This window comes from Polypterus senegalus, chromosome 6, assembly GCF_016835505.1.
Source record: "Polypterus senegalus isolate Bchr_013 chromosome 6, ASM1683550v1, whole genome shotgun sequence".
Taxonomy (NCBI): Eukaryota; Metazoa; Chordata; class Cladistia; order Polypteriformes; family Polypteridae; genus Polypterus; species Polypterus senegalus.
In genome coordinates this window covers 188,185,887-188,207,483 of record NC_053159.1, presented here as the reverse complement: position 1 = coordinate 188,207,483, position 21,597 = coordinate 188,185,887, and the positions used below count along the sequence as shown (strand labels likewise).

Genomic DNA, 21,597 nt, shown 5'->3' with positions numbered 1-21,597 from the left:
TCCTGTAGCTCTTCTTTTAATAAGCTCCCCTTTTACTAATGATGCACTTGTTACAGTATTTTCTCAAAGAAAAGGTGTGGTGTGGTAGACCTTGCTAAATTCAATAAAAAAAAATGGATAAGAAGGAAAAGAGTCAAAGGCCTTACTGATAGAGTGCTGTTTACACTTCATGTGGCTGGGAAAAGCATACGTTACGTGCAAGAGGCAACCCTGCTTGTAGTTTTGTCAAATTCAAGGGCTTACAGTGAGGGCCTTATTGTGCTGCTTGATCTCTTTAAATGTGCAACTCTTGGTAGTAAGCAGTTACTCTGCCTTATTAAAACTCTCTTTCTCCTTTTTTCAGTAAGTATGTGGAAGTTCCTTTAAATAGTTAGGGTGGAGCTCCTAATGAAGCAGTTGAACCAGTAAGGTGTGACTGCACACATGTCATACGTGTCTGTGTGCTGCAAGGTGTTCCGTTTTGAATGCCTTACACAGCATGGTGATCAGTCTGTGTGTAACACAAGTTGCCCTCCATATCCGCATGTAATTGGTTCCAGGATCCCCGAACAGGTACCAATATCCACGGATGCTCAAGTCCCTATATAAAATGGAATAGTATTTGCATATAACCTACACACATGCTCCTGTGTACTTTAAATAGGTAGAACAAACTCTATATGTCCCCATTTATATTGTGATGGACAGCTGGGACGCCCCTGGAATAGAAGGATGGGGGAAGGCAGCTACTTGCCGACACCACTCCAGACACGCACCCCCCCAAGACGCTAGATGGCAACTTCCCTGGAGTGCAGTGGTACCCGGGATTCCCGCAGGGCACTATGGGACATGGATGTTGGACACACAGCCCTGCTGTGTGCCGTGGGTGACACCAGGAGGAGCTGTTAAAGGACCTGGAGGCATATTATTTTATTTTATTAGTTTATTTATTATTGTATTATCTGTTTGCTGTGGCTAGGGTGTATTGGAGGCACTACAGAAGGAAAAAAAAGAGTACTTCTTGGTGCTTTAACCCAGTGTCTGTGTATCTGTCTGTTGGGTTGACGGGGCAACAGCAAATCCTGGTGTTCACTATATATGTCTGTCTGTCTATCTGTCTATCTGTCTGTCTATCTATCTATCTATAGAGAGATATATATATATATATATATATATATAATATATATATATATATATATATCTCTATATATCTATATCTCTATATATATATCTCTATATCTCTATATATATATATATATATATATATATATATATATATCTATATATATATATATATATATATATATATCTCTATATATATATATATATATATATATATATATATCTCTATATATATATATCTCTATATATATATATATATATATATATATATCTCTATATATATATATATATATATCTCTATATATATATATATATATATCTCTATATATATATATATATATCTCTATATATATATATATCTCTATATATATATATATATATATCTCTATATATATATATATATATATATATATATATATATATATATATATATATATATATATATATATATATATATATATATATATATAGAGATATAGAGATATATATATATATATATATATAGAGATATAGAGATATAGAGATATATATATAGAGATAGATAGATGTCTGAAGAAGGGGCCTGAGTTGCCTCGAAAGCTTGCATAGTGTAATCTTTTTAGTTCGCCAATAAAAGGTGTCATTTTGCATGGCTTTTCTCAGTATGCCTTATGGAAACAGTAGTATTTCAGCAGTGACATTAAGTTTATTGGATTCACAGAAAATATGCATCATAACAAAATTAGACAGGTGCATAAATGTGGGCACCCCGACAGAGAGATGACATCAATACTTGACCCTCCTTTTGCTAATCTAACAGCCTCTAGGTGCCTCCTATAGCCTTTGATGAGTATCTGGATTCTGGATGGAGGTATTTCTGACCATTCTTCCATACAAAATCTCTCCAGTTCAGTTCAGTTTGATGGCTGCCGAGCACGGACAGCCTGCTTCAAACCATCCCATAGATTATCGATGATATTCAAGTCAGGGGACTGTGACTGCCATTCCAGAACATTGTACTTCTCCCTCTGCATTAATGTCTTTGTAGATTTCCAACTGTGTTTTGAGTCATTGTCTTGTTGGAATATCCAACCCCTGCGTAACTTCAACCTTGTGATTGATGCCTGAACATCATCCTGATGAATTTGTTGCTATTGGGTTGAATTCATCCGACCCTTAACTTTAACAAGGGCCCCAGTCCCTGAACTGGCCACACAGCCCCACAACATGATGGAACCTCCACCAAATTTGACAGGAGGTAGCCGGTGTTTTTCTTGGAATGCGATGTTCTTCTTCTGCCATGCAAAGCGATTTTTGTTCTGACCAAATAACTCAATTTTTGTCTCATCAGTCCAAAGCACTTTGTTCCAAAATGAATCTGGCTTGTCTAAATGAGCATTTGATACAACAAGCGACTCTGTTTGTGGTGCGAGTGCAGAAAGGGCTTCTTTCTCATCACCCTGCCATACTGATGTTCTTTGTGCAAATTGTGCTGAATTGTAGAATGATGTACAGATACACCATCTGCAGCGAGATGTTCTTGAGGTCTTTGGAGGTGATCTGTGGTTGTCTGTCACCATTCTCACAATCCTGCTCATATGTCACTCCTGTATTTTTCTTGGCCTGCCAGACCTGCTGGGTTGGTTTAACAGCAACTGTGCCTGCGGCCTTCCATTTCATGATTCCATTCCTTACAGTTGAAACTGACAGTTTAAACCTCTGAGATGGCTTTTTGTAGCCTTCCCCTAAACCAGGAGACTCAACAATCTTTGTTTTCAGATCTTTGGAGAGTTCATTTGAGGATCTCATGCTGTCTGTCACTCTTCAGAGTAGAGTCAAAGGGAAGGAAGCACATCTTGCAATTGACCACCTTAAATACCTTTGACCACTCATGATTGGACACACCTGTCTGAGGAGTTCAAGGCTTCACAAGCTCATCCAACCGATTTGGTGTTGCAAGTAATCAGCATTGAGCCACGACATGCATTTTCAAATCAGCAAAATTACAAGGGATCCACATTTTTGCACAGCCAGTTTTTCACATTTATATAAAATCTCTATCTTCTTATATAATACGTTACCGTGGCTGTCCATTTGTCTGTCCAGGATTTTAAATCATGCATACGGGCACCGTTCTCATCCTTACCACCTTCTCAGTCTCTTCCCCTACCTCTTCATATTTTAAATCATTCTTGAGGCAGATTGAAGACTTGTAGAAAATTGAAGAAAATGTACAAAATAATTGCAACACAAACACTGACTTAATCAGTTTTAATGCGAAAAGATGCTGACAAGAAAAACCAACAAGCGGGCCGCTAGGGTGGAGAAAAGGTGAGCTGCTCAGGAAGCAGCAAGCGCATTAACCTCTGAGCAAACGAATGGCAAACGTACAGAGAAAGAAAAGAGGAGGAATGCTCAAGTCAAGGGTATTCACTGCACGTTATCATGCAGTGCGCCATTACTGGTGTGTGTGTATGTATATCTATACTCTACAATAAAAGGCAAAGCCCTCACTGACTCGTCACTAATTCTCCAACTTCCCGTGTGGGTGGAAGGCTGAAATTTGGCAGGCTCATTCCTTACAGCTTCCTTACAAAAGTTGGGTAGGTTTCATTTCGAAATTCTACGGGTAACGGTCATAACTGGAAGCTATTTTTCTCCATTTACTGTAATGGAGTTGAGCTCGAAAGCCATGGGGGGGGCGGAGTTTTGTGTGACATCATCACGTCTCCCACGTAATTACGTGAACTGACTGTCAACGCAGTACGTAGAAAACCAGGAAGAGCTCCAAAAAGCCCTGAAGAAAACATGCATTATACAATTGAGAAGGCAGCGAAACAATAAGAAGCGAGAAAGTGACATATACTACCATATTTGTGAGTGCTGCTGCTTCGAAAACAAAGCATAAAAAGTGTAAACCTAAAGTTTAAATTAAGTTCATAGACAGGCTGCCGCTGGCGTTTGTCATGCCCACGGGTAATGCGGGATACAAGTTTAATGAGAGGACGCAGGATATAAACGAGAGTTTTAATCACTTTGTAACGAAGTTAAAATTGTAGGTGAAGGGCTGTGCTTATGCAAATTCCAAGAGACTGTGTTTGTGGGGGATTGACAGTTAAGGTGGGTGGGGGAGTCACGTCATCATCTCCCCTCCCATTCACCTCATTTCGCTCTGAGCTGAGCTCCGCAGCTAACGCATGCAGTGTTACGTAAGCAACTTTGTGACGCTGCCACCAAATACTCACAGAAAAATCCACAAGTTAATACACACGCTGTCTCTAGAGTTTCTCCACACTGAATCCTCCAGGCACTACTTACAAAAGGTTACATTGACAATCGTGTTACGTTATTTTTAAAATCTTTCCTTTTCTTAGCACAAGCACAGCTGAGAAGCTTCGATGCATGTGCTCCATAACGCGTTAAAAAATAATGCATTTAATCACACAGGGGAACTTCTGTCAATGCATGATTTCCTGGTACACCGATTACATTGATCAGCGCTTCCCGATTCATTTTAGCCTCGCACCCCCTTGGTTTGAGAAGAAGTATGACAAAATATGAGGTTAACACAGAAAAACAGATCACCAATTGAAGCTTTATGAATAATCGATTCGCCATCAATATTTGTTTTGGTAAAGCCATACTCCGTGTAATCCTCCTTCCATTTCATAATTTTTCCGCCACTAGCCATGATTAAATGAACGGTAAAAAAGTAAGAGCGAAGCGAGGGTGACTTATTCAGGCAGGCAGGCGAAGGCTCAATAGCTCGAATTTGGATAGAAGTAATAATAATAATAATAATACATTTTATTTATACAAGGCGCCTTTCAGAGAACTCAAGGACACCGAACAAACAATAAATAAATAAATAAATACAAAACACAATTATAAACAACTTAAAACATCAAAAAAATCTAAAAATTAAAACCAAACAAAACCACTATAATTAGGAGGAAGAAGAAAAAGCCATTTTAAACAAATGTGTTTTAAGTTTACATTTGAAAGATGAATATGATTTGATATTTCGGAGATCCGCAGGTAATGAGTTCCAGTGCTTGGGAGCAGAACGGCTGAAAGCTCTGCTCCCCATGGTGGTTAGACGGGAGGGAGGAACGGTCAGATGGGTGGAGGAAGAGGATCTAAGGTTACGGGATGGAATGGCAACATGTAGAAGGTCAGACAGATATGGAGGTGCAAGGTTATGGATGGCCTTAAAAGTTAGTAGCAGAATCTTAAAATCAATACGAAACTTGATGGGGAGCCAATGAAGCTGCTGCAAGACCGGAGTAATATGGTGAAAAGATGAGATTCCAGTGATGATACGTGCTGCAGAATTCTGGACTAACTGAAGCTTGTGAAGAGATTTATTAGGGAGACCAGAGAGGAGTGAATTGCAGTAAGTCCAGCCGAGAAGTGACAAGACTATGAACAAGAATGGCAGTAGTATGAGGAGTGAGGGAGGGACGAATGCGATTAATATTACGTAAGTGGAAGTAAGCAGACCGGGTGATGTTATTAATGTGACATTGGAAAGATAGAGTACTGTCGAGGATGAGTAGGTTCTATTTAGTCACCAGAAATATCTTTGGTAGGAATGGAAGTTGAATTTAGTCTTTAAATTTCTATGGTAAAGAAGAAGTTATGCAATGATGACTGCAAGTTTTGACTTTGGAATATATAAAGTCAAAACTTGAATATATAAAGTCATTCACAAATATATAAAGTCAAAACCTGAGTATATAAAGACGGCGTTGGAATATTTCGGAATATATAAAGTAAGCGCTGGAATATATAAAGTCAAATCTTGAATATATTAAGTCAGCGTTGGAATATATAAAGTCAGCGCTGGAATATATAAAGTCAAATCTTGAATATATAAAGTAAGCGCTGCAATATATAAAGTCAAAACTTCACTATATAAAGTCAGCCATCCATTTCCCAACCCGTTGAATCTGACCACAGGGTCACGGGGGTCTGCTGGAGCCAATCCCAGCCAACACTGGGCTCAAGGCAGGAACCTTATTCTCTGTCACGTTCTTTTGTCCGATTTAAACAGAATTTTGGTCCAAATAAGCAAACAATATTAGGTTTATGTAATATGATCTGTTTCGGTTCTTTAGGATTCGGTTCGAATAAGCGGCTGGTCCGATTAACCGGTGGTCCAATTAACTGGAATCGACTGTTTATAAAAAAAATGTGAGACTCGCCCGGACACCACCAGTCAGAAACTACATCTTTATAAAACACACACGTTTATTAATCCTTAATAAACACAGGCTCACAGTCCCGAACACCACACACAATGCACTCGGCAGTAAACACCACTATAAGGGCTTTTCTCTCTCAGTCCTTGGCCACCTTTCCTTTCCTCCTGGGAGCTTTGTCCTGTTCCTACTCCCGACTCAAGCTCCTCGATTGTAGGAAGGCAGCCCCTTTTATTCCCGCCCGGATGTGCTCCAGGTGGCTGATGACATTTTTCCAGTGGCGGAAATAACTGTTTCCCGGGTCCCATGAGGCTTGAGGCGCCCCCTGGCAGTGGCCACGGGTCCCAACAGGTTAGCACCCCTTTGCTCCTCTCCCGTGGTCCTCTCCTAGTCCAGGGCGGTTGCCCCCTCGTGGCTCGGAAGCTATTAATGCCACCCTCCAGTCCTTCCAGGTGTCCTGGCAGGTTAAGAGTCCCAGCAATCTATGACAATATATTAAAATGTACCAAGCAGTTATATAGGAATAATGTATTTTTTTTTCTTTTTAACAATATTTTCATCTTGATTTTTATTCTACTTTTCTAGGTGTTCTAATTGTTTAATTAATCCATTATTTACTGATTAGTGGGTCTGATGCTAAAGTACTTGCAGCCTTTGATTATTCAGTGTTGTTTGCCAGCGTGTCTTCTCTGCTCATTTATAATTGTCATTAATAAGATACAACGAAGGGTAAAAACTGCACAGAGAAAAGAGCAAAATACAACAAAATCAACAAAAGGGAGTTAAGGATTTAAATCTATAGAAAAATCAGAAATATTTATAAATGTCTAAGAAATGTAAAAGCCATGCTGCTGTGCTTTTCTGAATGTTGAATAAAAGAAAAATAATACCAGCTAATTAAATGAGATCACTGCTATCAGATGTTGTCACTGATTAGGAATCTGGTTGGAACAAAAGGCTGCAGTCATGGGGGGGGGGGCACAGGATCGAGGTTGGGAAACACCGCTCTAACCTGCGCTGCATGTATATCATGCCAACGTTTTTAAATTTTTTATGACATTCTACTTTGTCATCTACTCTGTGTCTTTTATTTCTGGCCCCAAGCGTGGTTAAATCTCTTGGCACAAAATCTCGTCTCGCGGGATGTGAAAGTGTCTCTCTGAAAAAATCTCCTCCAATCCCAGGCTAAAAAGGTCTTGTCTCATCCCAGGATTTTTTTTATTATATAATAGAGAGATAAATGTACAATAGAATGGAAAAAAGAGAGACCAAGAGATTGAAGGGCTGTAGCATGAGAAAATGTGTAATATGGTAGAAATTTACCAATATGTTAAATATAAGGCTTTCAAAAAGTAGTCAGACCCCTTAACGGTGGTACCTTGGTAAATGTCCGCTTTGAAATAAGTCCAACTTGGTATACTGTATGTCCTGTTTGGGCACGAAAAATTTACCTTGGTATACGACCTTTGTTTGGAATATGCTAGAACACCATGCGCTACCCTTGTGTACCTCTCTCGAGGCAAAGCCACGACTGCCCACGAGCGTCAGTACGCGGTATAACTCTCTGTGAATTTTCCCGTGATTTTGTGTTTTTTCGCGTAAATTTGAATTGATTGTTGGAAAGTATGAAGGTGGCATGCGTATCCGGGACTTGTCTGCTGCATACTGTATGCCGAGAACGACGGTATCTACGATTGTGAAAAACAAACACGTTATTAAAAAGTAAAGCGAGGTTAAATTTTCATTTATTTCATCTAATTGCTTTTGTATTTATGCATTTTAGTATTAAGCAGTGTTTAAATTATTTTATACAACCCCATCAATGTATAATATGCGAATAAAAATAGGATTTTTTTTTCATGGGAACGGATTAATTATTTTCCCTTTATTTCTTATGGGAAAAATTTGTTTGGTATACGTCCTGCTTGGTATAAGTTAAAGGATCTGGAACGGATTAAGGATGTATACCGAGGTACCACTATACTTATCATTTAATCCCCACCTTGGAGGGCAGTATTTGAGAAACTCTGGGATACTAAATATTAGAAATTTTATTTATATGACTTGATTGGTATCCATGAAGTTAGAGACAAGAGGGAGAGGTTGGGAACATGCACTGATTACAGCACATTGCTGCATCCACCACACGGCAAACCTCCCGGATTGAGATCCGAGTGCAGCTGTGCAACGGGTGACTATTAATGGCTGCCCTGTAATTATTTTATTCCTTCTTTCTCCTCTCATTAAGGTGCTGGTTCAGAAGCTGGTTGGTTTAAAATGAAGACATCAATAGCAGCCACTGAATAAAGTGTGTTTTGCCGTTTCAACCCGCTTTTTTTTGCCTTCATCATAAGCAGAATGGAATCATCACGGACACACAGCAACTCCTGTTTTTTACAAAAGAGATGTTTGAACAAACTATTGTTAGGCCTGGTCTTTGGTTTGTGCCTAACTGTCTTAGTGAACTCTGATGAAGACTATTACAAATTACTAGGTGTTTCCAAAGATGCAAGCAACAGAGAAATAAGACAGGCCTTCAAAAAGCTTGCTCTCACGATGCATCCTGATAAAAATCCGGTAAGCCAAGCAAATATGTCCTCAAAGTGTGTATGTACAGTGATCAGACGTGTCGTGCTTGTGGATGAAAGTGCTGAAACATGACACGGCCTTGTTTGAGTTTGTGTGGATCCTACTTTGTATGACAGGATTTATCACCTACAGAAAATATCACAACTGTATCCCATACAGTGGCCTCCATGATACATTTTTTCCTTGACGTACCCCTCTGCTCCACAGATTAAAATTAAAAATCAAACACTACAGATGTGATTAAAGTGCACATTGTAGACTTTCATTTAAGGGAATTTGTATACATTTCAGTCACACAACTCTCTTTCTATACGGTCCCCCCATTTCAGGGCACAGCAATGGCAGGTCTATTAAAGCCATCATATTTAGGACATTGTCGCATGTCCCTGGCATTCAATGACTGCTTGAAGTCTGCCATTCATAAAAGTGTTGAAGATCTTCTCTGGTGATGCTCTGCCAAGCTTCTAATGCAGCCATCTTCCACCCCTCCTTCCTTCAGGTGCTTGTCCCCTTAATTTTTCTCTCGCATATTTGATTTAAATCGGATGACTGACTTAGCCATTCCAGAAGTTTCCATTTTTAATCTTTGATAAACTCCTTTGTTTCCTCAGCAGTGTGTTTGGCTCATTATTTTCTTGTAGGATGAAGCGCCATCCTGTGAGTTTGGGGACCTTTACTGGAACTTGAGCAGATCCAATGTTTCTAGTCGCCTCAGAATTCATTTTGCTGGCAGCAGTTCCATCATCAATGAAGAGAAGTGGGCCAGGACCTGTGGCAGCCATACATGCCCAAGCCATAAGACTCCCAGCACCGCCATGTTTAACAAATGAGGTGGTCTGCTTTTGGATCTTGGGCAACACCTTCTTGTCTCCACACTTTGCTCCTGCTGTCACTCTGATGAGGTTCATCTTTGTCTCATTTCTTCACAAGTTCTTTTTCCTAGAATTCTGCAGGCTCTTTGAAGTAATTTTTCTCTGTCATCTGGCCATCCTGTTTTTGTGGTTTGCATCTTGCAGGGTGGTCTCTGAATTTCTGTTCATGATATCTTCTGCGTATAGTGATCTCACTCTCTCTCTCACACACAAACACATCTGCCTTCTGAAGACTGTTTTTGATCTTTTGGACTTTTTTTTTTGACCATAGTGAGGATTCTTCTGTCATCAGCAGTGGAGGTCTTCCTTAGTCCACCAGTCCCTTTGTGAATACTGAGCTCAACAGTGTGTTCTTTCTTCTTCATAATTTTCCATACAGTTGATTTCGGTCGTCCTAAGGTATTACTGATGCTTCCAGTGGTTTCATTGTTGTGTTTCAGCCTCATGGTGGCTTCTTCGACTTTCATTGGCTCAGCTTCTGTCCTCCTGTTGAACAATGGTGACTACAGACTCCGAAGGATAGAATCAAGATGAGGTATCTTATGAAGCAATGGAACACACCTGAGAAACCCCAAACACCTGTGACGCCAATTGTCCCAAACATTATGGTGCCCTGAAAAAAAGTGTTGTGTGACTGAAATGTGTGCAGATCCCCATACATGAAAGTCTGTAATGTACTCTTTAATCATAATGTCTGAATTGTTTGATTTGTAATTTTAAACTGTGGAGTAGAGGCAGAAATCCAGGAAAAATGTGTCTTTGTCCCAAACATTATGGAGGGCACCGTATCTTCGCATGTGCACATTCTAAACTTCTTCTCTGACATTTTCTGTCCATTAACTGAAATCCACTGCTCAAAACCCATAATAATTTTAAAAAAAATCAAACATCATTATATATCTACTGTTGAATCCATGAATTCCAAGTTAATTCCCGATTTTTTTTCCATTTAAGCCAACTTGTTAATGCTGTTTTTGTAATAACTTGCTTTTAAAGTCTGGTTTGTCAATGAGCCAGTCGGTTAGGTTTGTAATATTTAATTTTGTGAGATTTATATTTGAAAAATTAGGTGGTTAAAAAATATTACTTGAGTAATATTTAATAGATTAGTCAAATTAGTTCAGATTTCTAATGTGTAATGGCTGTTTTGATCTTCCAAATTTGTCCTTCTTTGTTTTTTTTGTTTGTTTGTCCCAACTTTAAAGCTTCCTGTGTGAAATCAAACTTCAGTTTTACATTAATCCTTTATTTCCGAACTCCTTTATAACAGCCTTTGTTTTTCTGTTTACAAGATTCCTTGGGCGAGTGATTAGAATTTCTTATTTCTTATGCCTTTTTACAAATTCAGAATTTGAAAATTCCCTGGGCTTTTGTTACCTGTGCTCAGTCCATTTCTAACTGTGAGACCGCATTACGTACCATTCAAATATCTGACGTCTTCTTTCACTTACCGGTTATGTTAATGAACGGTAGTTTGCCTTCCAAAGCCAAATGATTGACACAAATTCAGTGTTTGCAGATTTGTGTTTAACAATACAGTATGCTGCTTTGATTGTTCTGCTAACTGCGTGTTTCAGTGATTACACGTCTCCGTTAACACTGTATGTGTTGTATTAATAGGTAGCCTTGTCCTTCGAGGCTTTGAAACACAAAGTAAATTTTATTTTGATATGGCTCTTTGGCTAAAGATCTGTGCTGGTATCTGGAAGGTTGCTGGTTCAAATCCTGTTACTGTCAGAAGAGACTTGTAGATTAAAAAAGTATATCTATTCCATAAACAAAGTATATCAGATCGAGCAACTCCTGTCATTCGTGGTGTAGACAAGGCAAATATTCACTTTGTTTGAATCTTATGTCAGTGTTTACTTGCTACAACTGTTTGTACGCCTGCATGTCCTCTATGTGTAACTGTGGATGCCTGTAAGTCACACCTCCGTGCGACCCAAACTGAATACACCGGTTAGAAAATGGACAGATACTTGAACTGATGGGCATCTGTAGAAGTGCTCATTACCGTCAGGGAATGAATGCGAGGCCGCTGTTCATTTATCGTTTAATTAAAGCAATTAATCTTATTTTTCATCTCTTCTTACAAATAAAAGGCAATACAAATTAAACGATTACACCTCATTTGAATGGTAATGTTATTTTTCTCTCAAAGCACATGCAAATGAGTTAATTCCATAATGGGATAAAATTGGCAATAAGTCGAGCTTGTCTGTGTGTGTTTTGCTTTATTTTTAATAACTCAACTGCTGAAATTTTCACTTGTGTGTTTCTGGACATGACCACTGGTGTTTTTTTCTTTTCAACATGTGTTGATGCTGCGCTGCATTATTACCACAGGGAGACTTTTTATATATAGATTTTATCAGGTATTATTGGGCCTTCTGGAGTACTTTGTCTATTTGAATGCAGGACCACCTTTCTCAGTAGAACCAATACTGTAAAAAGCTGATACCGTTACATTTTCGGCACTAATACAATACCAAACTTCAGACGTATCAGTTTTTGTGACATCCCTAGTGGCATCCTCTTTCCATTTGTTCATAATTGATTTAACTGGATATTCAGTGACTCTGAGATTTTCTTGTCTCCATTACTCCATCGCTTTTCGTGGAATTGCTTGCAGTATTCTTTCATCTTTATTTTATAGGTATGGCTGTCTGATTACAAATGAGTCTAATTACAAAATTTATCGTTCGGAGGTGCGATGCGTTGAGGAGTCGGAGTCGGAGGTTTTATGTACCGACTCCACAGCCCTGCTTATTGTGCACCAGACTGCCATAACTTCCATCTAAAGCCTTGTTTATAATTAATGGTTACTAGGGGAGCACAGCAAATGTCACATTAGATACAGTGACATGTGCTGGGATTTCCCAGGGCTCTGTTCACAGAATTTTGTGTATTGTAAATTGTGAATTTCTAGGAGATGCTGGTTGCATGTGTTCCAGATTGATAATCGAAGGGCTGAATATGATGCAACAGATCGATGCGGCACAAGGAAGACAAAAAATAATTGGAAGTGCATCTTTTGATGTACGTCACCCACTTTCACCACTTTTGGTTAACGGTTATACATGCACGCTAGTGAGCAATGTAGCAAAGTCTTTGTATTAAGAAAGAGAAACAATTGCATTAGCTATAAAGCATCTGGGCCATTGAGGGCAAAAATGGCCAAATATAATGGTATCATCTCGTCATTTATTATGATACAAAGTAATAATTAAAAAGGGAAAAGGACTTGGCGAACAATTCCACAATTGCTTAAATACCATTCACAAGTAAAATGAGTCGTAACTAGAAGTAGCCTTATAACAAAAATAATTAGAAAATAACTTTTGCAATACTGGAGTAACTTTTCAGCGGATTAAATTTGATTAGATTAATTAAGCAATGAATCAATAAAAACAACATGCCAATGGAAGTTAAAATGTCCAAATGATTAATTCCTTAAAAATAAGGTTAAAAACCAAGGCAGGAACCACAATTCCAGGTGCCTCCTACTAAAACGTGATGTCTCCTCTACTTGCAGCACAAAGCGCAAGTAGACATAATGAAACATAATGAAAAAATTCACTACAACGGCACACTAATGGTCATCAACAGGTGGACATTTGTCTTGAGAGGATACCTGATTCAAATGTGTCTTGATTTGTTTGTTCTTCACCCAGAATAATCAGGATGCTCACGACAAGTTCTTGAAGATAAACCGAGCCTATGAAGTGTTGAAAGATGAAGACTTGAGAAAGAAATATGACAAATATGGTGAGAAAGGTCTTCAGGATAACCAGGAAGGTGGTAGATATGAAAGCTGGAACTTTTACCGATACGATTTTGGTAAGAACTAAATATTTATTTAAGGGGTTCAAAGGAAATAAATTTTTGATTAGTTGAACAAAATCTTGGTTTAAACTTGCATGTCATTACCCCTTTTAGAGGATTCATTATTTTTAGTTTGTCTTGATACTTGATATTGGTCTTGTGGACAGCTGGGACACCCACCTTCATTCCATCGTCTCAGGTGGCTGCATGGTGCTTTGATCCGGTGGTAGTTATGGCGCATATCGCCATCACAGAACAACTGGAAAAGACAGCTGAGAATAATAGAGATTAGTACGGATTTTGGATCTCCGAAGAATATGAAAATTCTGTGCCCGTGTAGTCAATCAGGACTACAACTAAAATGTAGCTATGAAAAAGCCATATTAAAATAATAGGTTTTTAGCAGTTTCTTAAAATGTTCCACAGTATTAGCCTGGCAAATTTCTTGTTGGTAAAGTATTCCAGATTTTGGATGCACAACAGCAAAAGGCTGTCTCACCACTTCTTTTAAGTTTAGCTCTTGGAATTATAAGCAGACCTCCGTTCGAAGATCTAAGGTTACAACTTGGAGTGGATTAGGACAGGCATTACAAAGTATTGGAAGGCACAAGATTATTGAAGGCTTTTATATACCATTAATAGTATTGTGAAGTCAGTTCTGAATGACACGGGTAACCAGTGTAACGACGCTAAGAATGGTGTGATGTGCTCGGATTTTCTTTTTGTAATCAAGGTTCTTGCTGCTGCCTTCTGCACTAATTTCATCTGATTGATGTCTTTCTTGGGTAGTCCTATTAAGAATGCATTACAGTAATCAATTTGACTTAAACCATGAATTAAGTTTCAAGCATCTTATGAAGTTATGAGTGGTCTAACTTTTGCTATGTTCCTTAAGTGAAAAAATGCAGACCTAATGATCTGGTTAATATACGATTTAAAGTTTAGATTAGTATCAATGATTTCCCTTAAATACTTTACCTCCATCTTAATTTTTAAACCTAAGTGATCAATTTTATTTCTAATATCCTCTCTATGTTCATGTTTGCCAATTGCTAAGATTTCTGTTTTTTTACCTGAATTATCTTGGGGAAAGTTACTACTCAATGTTTCAGAAATGCAAGTAGGACATTGGATCAGAAAGCCAAGAGCATCAGGGTCATCAGGCGCTGTAGATAAATAAATCTGCGTGTCATCTGCATAGCTGTGGTAGCTCACCTTCTGCTTTGAGATAATGGAAGCATGGAGTTTGAAAAATGAAGCGGACCCAGAATAAATCCTTGTGGTACACCATATATAGTATCATGGGTCTCCGAAGTACAATGACCACAACTAACAAAGAATTTTCTACCTGTTAAGTAAGTCTGAAACCAATTGAAGACACTGCCATTGAGGCCCACCCGTTGACTAAGGTGATTTATAAGAATAGTGTGGTCCATGATGTCAAATGCTGCACTCAAGCCACTTTAAAAAAAGTCTTTTGGGCATCCGTTGGTGAAGAGAGATTCACTGATCTTGACTTTGTTGACAATGCTGTGATTTTCACAGTGTTAATGGCGGCTCTGATCAGGACTCTCAAGAGACTGAGCAAGGTGTCGGAGTGTCTGGGCTTGTGAGGGTCCTGAAAAAAACCAACATCCAGGCCTTTAACGACCTCTTGGGCACAGCCCTCAGCAGTGTGTCTGTCTGCAGAGACCGTGTCGACCTCGTTGAGAGCTTTACTTACCGTGGCAGTGAAATTCATGTCTTTGGTGACTCTTCCTATGAAGTCGGTAGACGGATAGGGATAGCATGGGTGGTCATGAGGTCGTTGGAAAGGGGTGTGTGGTGCTCCTGATATCTGCAAAAGAACGAAGGTCAAAATCTTTAGAGTCCTGGTGCTCCCTGTTTGTGAGACATGGATGCTATCCAGTGACATGAGATGAAGACTCGACTCCTTCAGTACTGTGTCTCTTCGGAGAGTCCTTGGGTATCACTGGTTTGACTTTGTGTTGCTCACAGAGTCCTGAATGAGGCACATGACCTGCATTGTGAGGGAGCGTCAGTTATGGCACTACGGCCATGTGGCACAATTCATTGTTGAGGACCAGAGTGGCAGGACCAGGCCAAGGGGACACCCACGTAACACCTGGCTGCAGCAGATAGATGATCATTTCTGGAGGCTGGGACTAGACCGTGTGTCTGCCTGAGGGGGTTGCCAACCAGGATCCAAAGCTATTTCGACATGTGGTGGGTGTGGCAACCCGCTGTACCAGTGCATGCTCCCCAACCTGACCTAACCTGTATTGGTTGAAGGATGCAGGTGGTGGGTTTCAGTTGAGAAATTATTTAATGTACTTTGGTAGATCAATTCCAGTGAAAGAACTCACTTAAAATGGTAAACTGGGCTTCAATCAGATTAACTTGGGAGGTTGTATTATTTTATCTCTAATATCATTTATTTTGTGTTTAAAAAATATCGCAAAGCCTCACAATTTTCACTAGTGGTTTTTAGGAGGCATTCCATTGAGTGATTTGAGTGTTAAAGACCAATCAATAGAATACATCTCTTGGATTACCAGCATTATCATTTATTATTTTAGAGACATAGGACTGCCTGTCAAGGTGGACAACGTTGTTATATTCAGTTATTTTAGCCTTTAATATTTCAGAGTTGACTTAGTTTAGTTTTTTTCATTTACATTCAGATCTTTAAATCAGACACTCTTTGTATCTTCCAAGGTATAATAGTACTGGAAGATTTCTTAATTGTCTTCAAGGCACATAACATAAATGAAAGAATCCAAAAGGACCAAAAGGGATATAAGACATGAATTTGAATCCCAGCCAGGGGAGGAACCCTGATTGAGACATAACACAAGGGACATTTCTTTTTAAAGTTTTGTCTTTTCAGTGTTCTTAGATGTCAAGAAATAAAGAATTATTACTAGTATTTTACTCTGTTTGCATCATAGTTTACATATTTCTTTGTTGATAAGATCTTGCTAGGGAATTTCATATTATTGGTAATAGAGCACAGTATGAACACCAAGATAAAAGTAAATACTTCTGCAAAGTGGCATTTTTCACTTCCTTTCAATAAAGTTTACAATTAGCTTTCAAAAAAGTGCTCTTTGCCAAAACAGAAAGGTCACACTTTAGTTTAGGTACTGCAAAAATGCATCTGTTGTTCATTTATTCTTATGTAACGAGACCATAACAGAGGCTTCTTTTGGTCTTCATCACACTTCTCAAACTTATTCATGTCTGTGCAGTGTGGCATATTGACTTGATGGAAAAGTGATTTGTTAATATGAAGGATTCATTGGTCTTGTACTAAATACAGGCAGTCCCCAAGTTACGGACATCCGACATTTGACTTACGAACGGGGCCGCAGCTGCTTCTTCATTTGTCTGGGGGGACGTGACGCAGGCTCTTCAGTAACTGCCGCTCCATCATCTCCAGTCTAGGGACACTGCAAGTGGTGGCTGGAGGGGGCGGTTTCGCTGCTCGTGCGGTGTAGTACCAATCGGGCGGCTCCGGTTGATGAGTTGGGCGGTGGGGGCCGCACCCCATTTATTCTCAATGTGCTGCTGGGTGCGCGGCAAGCGCTGGTGTGCAGGATGGAGGCTTGATTGGGAGAAGGGGGGCAGTTCGCTGCTCACCCACCACACCATAGCAGCTACTGCTCCTGACTGGACGGAGGCTGGAATGGACAGACAGGGGCGTTTCACTGCCCGCCCACCACAAAGACTTGCAGTGTCCCTCAAATGGCTGCCCCGTTCGTTCTCGGTGGGTGGCTGGTGATGCTGCAAGTGGTGACCCGGTTGTGGCTGAATGGAGGCCATTGAGGGTGAATGGGGAGGCGGGGGCAGCATTGTAGGGGGGCTGCCTGTTGAATGGGAGCAGTGGAGGGCGATTCACTACCTGCCTTTGGCCGCACCCTGTTTGCTTTCGGTGGGCTGACGCTGCAGGCAGCATACTGTATTGCAAGTGGAGGTGACTGTGTGGTGGACGGATGGTGAACCACCCCTCGCTGCCCCCATTCATTCTCAATGGCAAGCCTGCTTGTACTGTTACGTACATAGCAGGAAGTTGTCTCTCATCAGAACACCAGACGTGCTGTCGAGGGGTGCCTTCCTCCTGTGATAGTGTGTACAGTGCTGTGCAGAAGAGCCCATCTTAACCTTTTGTCTTCACCCTTCAACAATGTCTCTGAAACACAACTCTGATGCAAGTACTAGTGATACAGTAAAGGAGAGAGAAACTACCACCATGGAAAATTAAAGTAGAAATAATAAAAAGATCAGAGAGAGGTGACACTCCCTCATTCATTGGCAGAGCACTTGGTTACAGTCGGTCAACAATAGCATTTATTAAAATAATGGACCTGTTCCGACTCACATACAAATTCAACTTCAGAACAAACCTACACTCCCTACCTCGTACATAACCCAGGGACTGCCTGTATGTAATATCGAGAAGAATTTGTCAGTTAAGCCACCTTGGACCACTCCAAAGTGAAGTTTTGTTAGTCGGTCACACTGCAGAGATATAACGCTTACAAACCCCTGGTAAAAGTGTTTATGAAGACCCAAAGAAGCTTTTGTTAAGGTCTTGTTACTTATGACTAAATGAGTAATGGAAGACTTTTTATAGTACCTAAACTAAAGTGTTACCAACAAAAATAACTCTTAAAACACCTGTAAACTAATACTACAGACTATAGGAGCAAAAAGCAGAGGAAGTGGTAGATCAAAATAGTGAAATAATGAGCAGAGGTGCACATATAGGGTGGTCCAGATCTAACTATGCAATTTTCGTTACGCTATAACTTAAGTTCATTACATATAAAATCACCCGAAAAATCCTGGGCCATCGAGAAGTGTGCAAATTGACGACATGAAGAATCGTCTTCGCGACGAACTGGAATCATCCCCGCATAAATCAAAGTCATCCAGATGATCTGGATCTGCATAATTAGATCTGGACCACCCTGTACACACAGAGACTGGAAACCATCACAAGTTAACATGCCTGTGCTAAATCCAAAGGGGCTCAAAACTCCATGGGAAGCCAGTATTTTCAGGGCACCCCATTCCACTTTCGGTTTATGCACATAAAAATTCCTGATGGTTTCTTCAAGCGTTTTATTTGTTTAAAGTCTGTAGTTCACCTGTTTCTTTTAAGCGACTGTTCCTGAGTCATAATTGCTTACTACTTACTGTAAGCAAAGCATATTACCAAAAGTATTGGGACGCCTGCCTTTACACACACATGAACTTTAATGACATCCCATTCTTGATATATAGGCTTTAATATGGAGTTGGCCCACACTTTGCAACTCTAACAGCTTCGACTGTTCTGGGAAGGCTTTCCACAACGTGTAGGGTGAGTGTGTTTATGGGAATTTGTGACCAGGAAAGCATTTGTGAGATCAGGCACTGATGGTGGATGAGAAGGCCTGGCTCACTCGTATTCTCTGCTCGAATTCATCCCAAAGGTGGTCTGTCGGGTTGAGGTCAGGGCTGTGTGCAGCCACACCAAACTCGCTCGTCCATTTCTTTATAGGTCTCGCTTTGTGCATTGGTGTGCAGTCATGTTGCCATCCCCAAACTGTTCCACAAAGTTGGGAGAATGAAATTGTCCAAAATGGTTTTGTATGCTGAAGCATTAAGAGTTCCTTTCACTGGAACTAAGGGGCCATGCCCAAGCCCACACCATAATACCCCATCTACGAAACGTTACACTTGGCACAATGTAGCCAGACGTCATTCTGCACAATGCAGTCACTCTCCTGGCAACCGCCAATTTCAGACTCGTCCATCAGATTGCACAATTTGTCACTACAGAGAACACGTCTGCAGTGCTCTCGAGTCCAGTGGTGGTGTGCTTTACACCACTGCACTTGCTTTGCATTGCACTTGGTGATGTCAGGCTTAGCTGCAGCTGCTCGGCCATGGACACCCATTTCATGAAGGTCTCTCTCTATGCTGCACTGTTCTTGAGCTTTTGGAGGTCTGTAGCTATTGTCTCTGCAGAAACTTCTGCACACCTCAGCATACGCTGTCCCCGCTCTGTGATTTGACGTGGCCTACCACTTCGTGGGCTGAGTTGCTGTTGTTCCCATTTCCTTTCACTTTGCTATAATACCACTAACAGTTGACCGTGAAATATTTAGTAGCGAGGTAATTTAATGAATGGACTTATTGCGCAGATGGCATCCTGTCATGATACTACGCTTCAATTCACTGAGCTCCTGACAGCAACCCATTCTTTCACAAATGTTTGTAGAAACCGTCCGCATGCCGATGTGCTTGAGTTTTTACACCTGAGGCCAGGGAAGTGATTGGAACACCTGAATTCAATGATATGGAGGGGGGTCCCAATACTTTTGGCAATATCTACTCTCTCTCTTTATCTATATCTATGTATATGTATATATGTATATATGTATATATATATATGTGTGTATATATGTATATGTATATGTATATGTATATGTATATATATATATATATATATATATATATATATATATATATATGTATGTATATGTATATATATGTGTATATGTATGTATGTATGTATGTATGTATGTATGTGTGTATATATATATATTCAATAATATGTGTATAATAATATATTCAATGATATATTGAATTGCATAATAGCAGTGGGCAGAAGAGACCCCTCAGAGGTGGAATGAGCCTGTGGCTAAAAGTGCTACAAGAGAGAGCGCCTCCTGGAGGGGATTTTTTTAAACTTGCGTTTTATATGCATGATTTAAATTTGATTTCAGCACCCTGATCACATTTCTCATATCTTATTAGCTTTGTTTTTTCTTCACCAAATTTGCTATGGACTTTCTTCTTGGGTTTTATCCTGGTGTTGCCTGATTTTTAATTTTCTGATTTTACTAAAAAACTTGAAGATCGTGTACCTTCAAGTACATTGTGAAAATGGGTTGATACATTTGTTTTAATTTTTAAAGCTATGCCTAAAATGATATTGATTAACATTATGCATCAGAATGCTTTATATGAATGAATGACATAATTAACTCTTCCCCCATTTTGTGATTTGTTCAGGCATTTACGATGATGACATTGAGATCATCACTTTGGACAGGGCAGACTTTGGTAAGTTTTAATCATTTGTGCTTTTCCGCGGCGTGAGCTGAGCTTCCTGTTTAACTCTGTTTTGCGTAATTGTTTTCTTTTTGTCTTGTGACAGATGCTGCTGTTAACTCTGGAGAGCTTTGGTTTGTCAACTTCTATTTTCCCCGCTGCTCACACTGCCATGATCTGGCTCCAACGGTAAGGTGGAACAGTCCTTTCCTTAAAGTTCTGCCTTTGCCTTCCACGTGTCTCTTCCCATAACATAATCATAAGTTTTTCTAATAATGTGTTAATTGGACTAAACATTTTCAGTTTTAATTTTAATGTTTATTTGAGAGAGCTGTTTGGTTTATATTTCTGCATTGTGTAGCATACTTCATGTTGTAGCACCACGCTGGGGCCAAACCCTTGCTCTTTACAGTGCTCTCTTAAGTAGCTTGCAGTCCATATTGGGACTTTACTGCACCTGTTGGAATTAGTTTTCATATTTCGGAAGATGGCTGATTTTATAGGACCTCCTGCAGCTGGCTGTGAACATGCTCATTTGGATGTTCATGTTATTTGACACCACTATTACACAGCCCTAACTTTGAATTTGAATGGCATAATTAAGTCTTCCCCCATCCCAGTAACCACTTCCAAATCACTGCAGTGGTACAGTGACTCATTGAAAGCAGTATTTTCTCCATTTCTGCTGCAGTCATGTGGCCAGTGACGAAGATGCATCAACGGGGGGCCTTTAGTTCATCACTGTTGGGTGGCACAGCAGGGATGCTCAATTCTGTGCTGCTAAGCAGCTGAGGTGTTAAACGTGGTATTTCTATGTCTGGCTCTGTCCATTATTTCTTGGTAGGTGAATCTCTCTGAGTGGAGCTGCAGAGTTATGTCTTAGCCATCTTATTTCACTGAACTACCACTACAAATGGCTT

At 39.8% G+C, this 21,597-nt stretch overlaps 1 protein-coding gene across 1 annotated transcript in view; it reads left to right on the top strand.

The window, feature by feature from the left end:
• Nucleotides 1–21,597, top strand: part of dnajc10 (DnaJ (Hsp40) homolog, subfamily C, member 10) — a 90,385-nt gene that overhangs the window by 6,584 nt on the left and 62,204 nt on the right. The window contains exons 2-5 of the mRNA XM_039757731.1: nt 8,533–8,861; nt 13,420–13,585; nt 20,639–20,689; nt 20,784–20,866. Of these exons, the coding sequence (XP_039613665.1) occupies nt 8,643–8,861; nt 13,420–13,585; nt 20,639–20,689; nt 20,784–20,866 (519 nt within the window). The 5' untranslated portion in view covers nt 8,533–8,642. The remainder of the gene's footprint in view (nt 1–8,532; nt 8,862–13,419; nt 13,586–20,638; nt 20,690–20,783; nt 20,867–21,597) is intronic.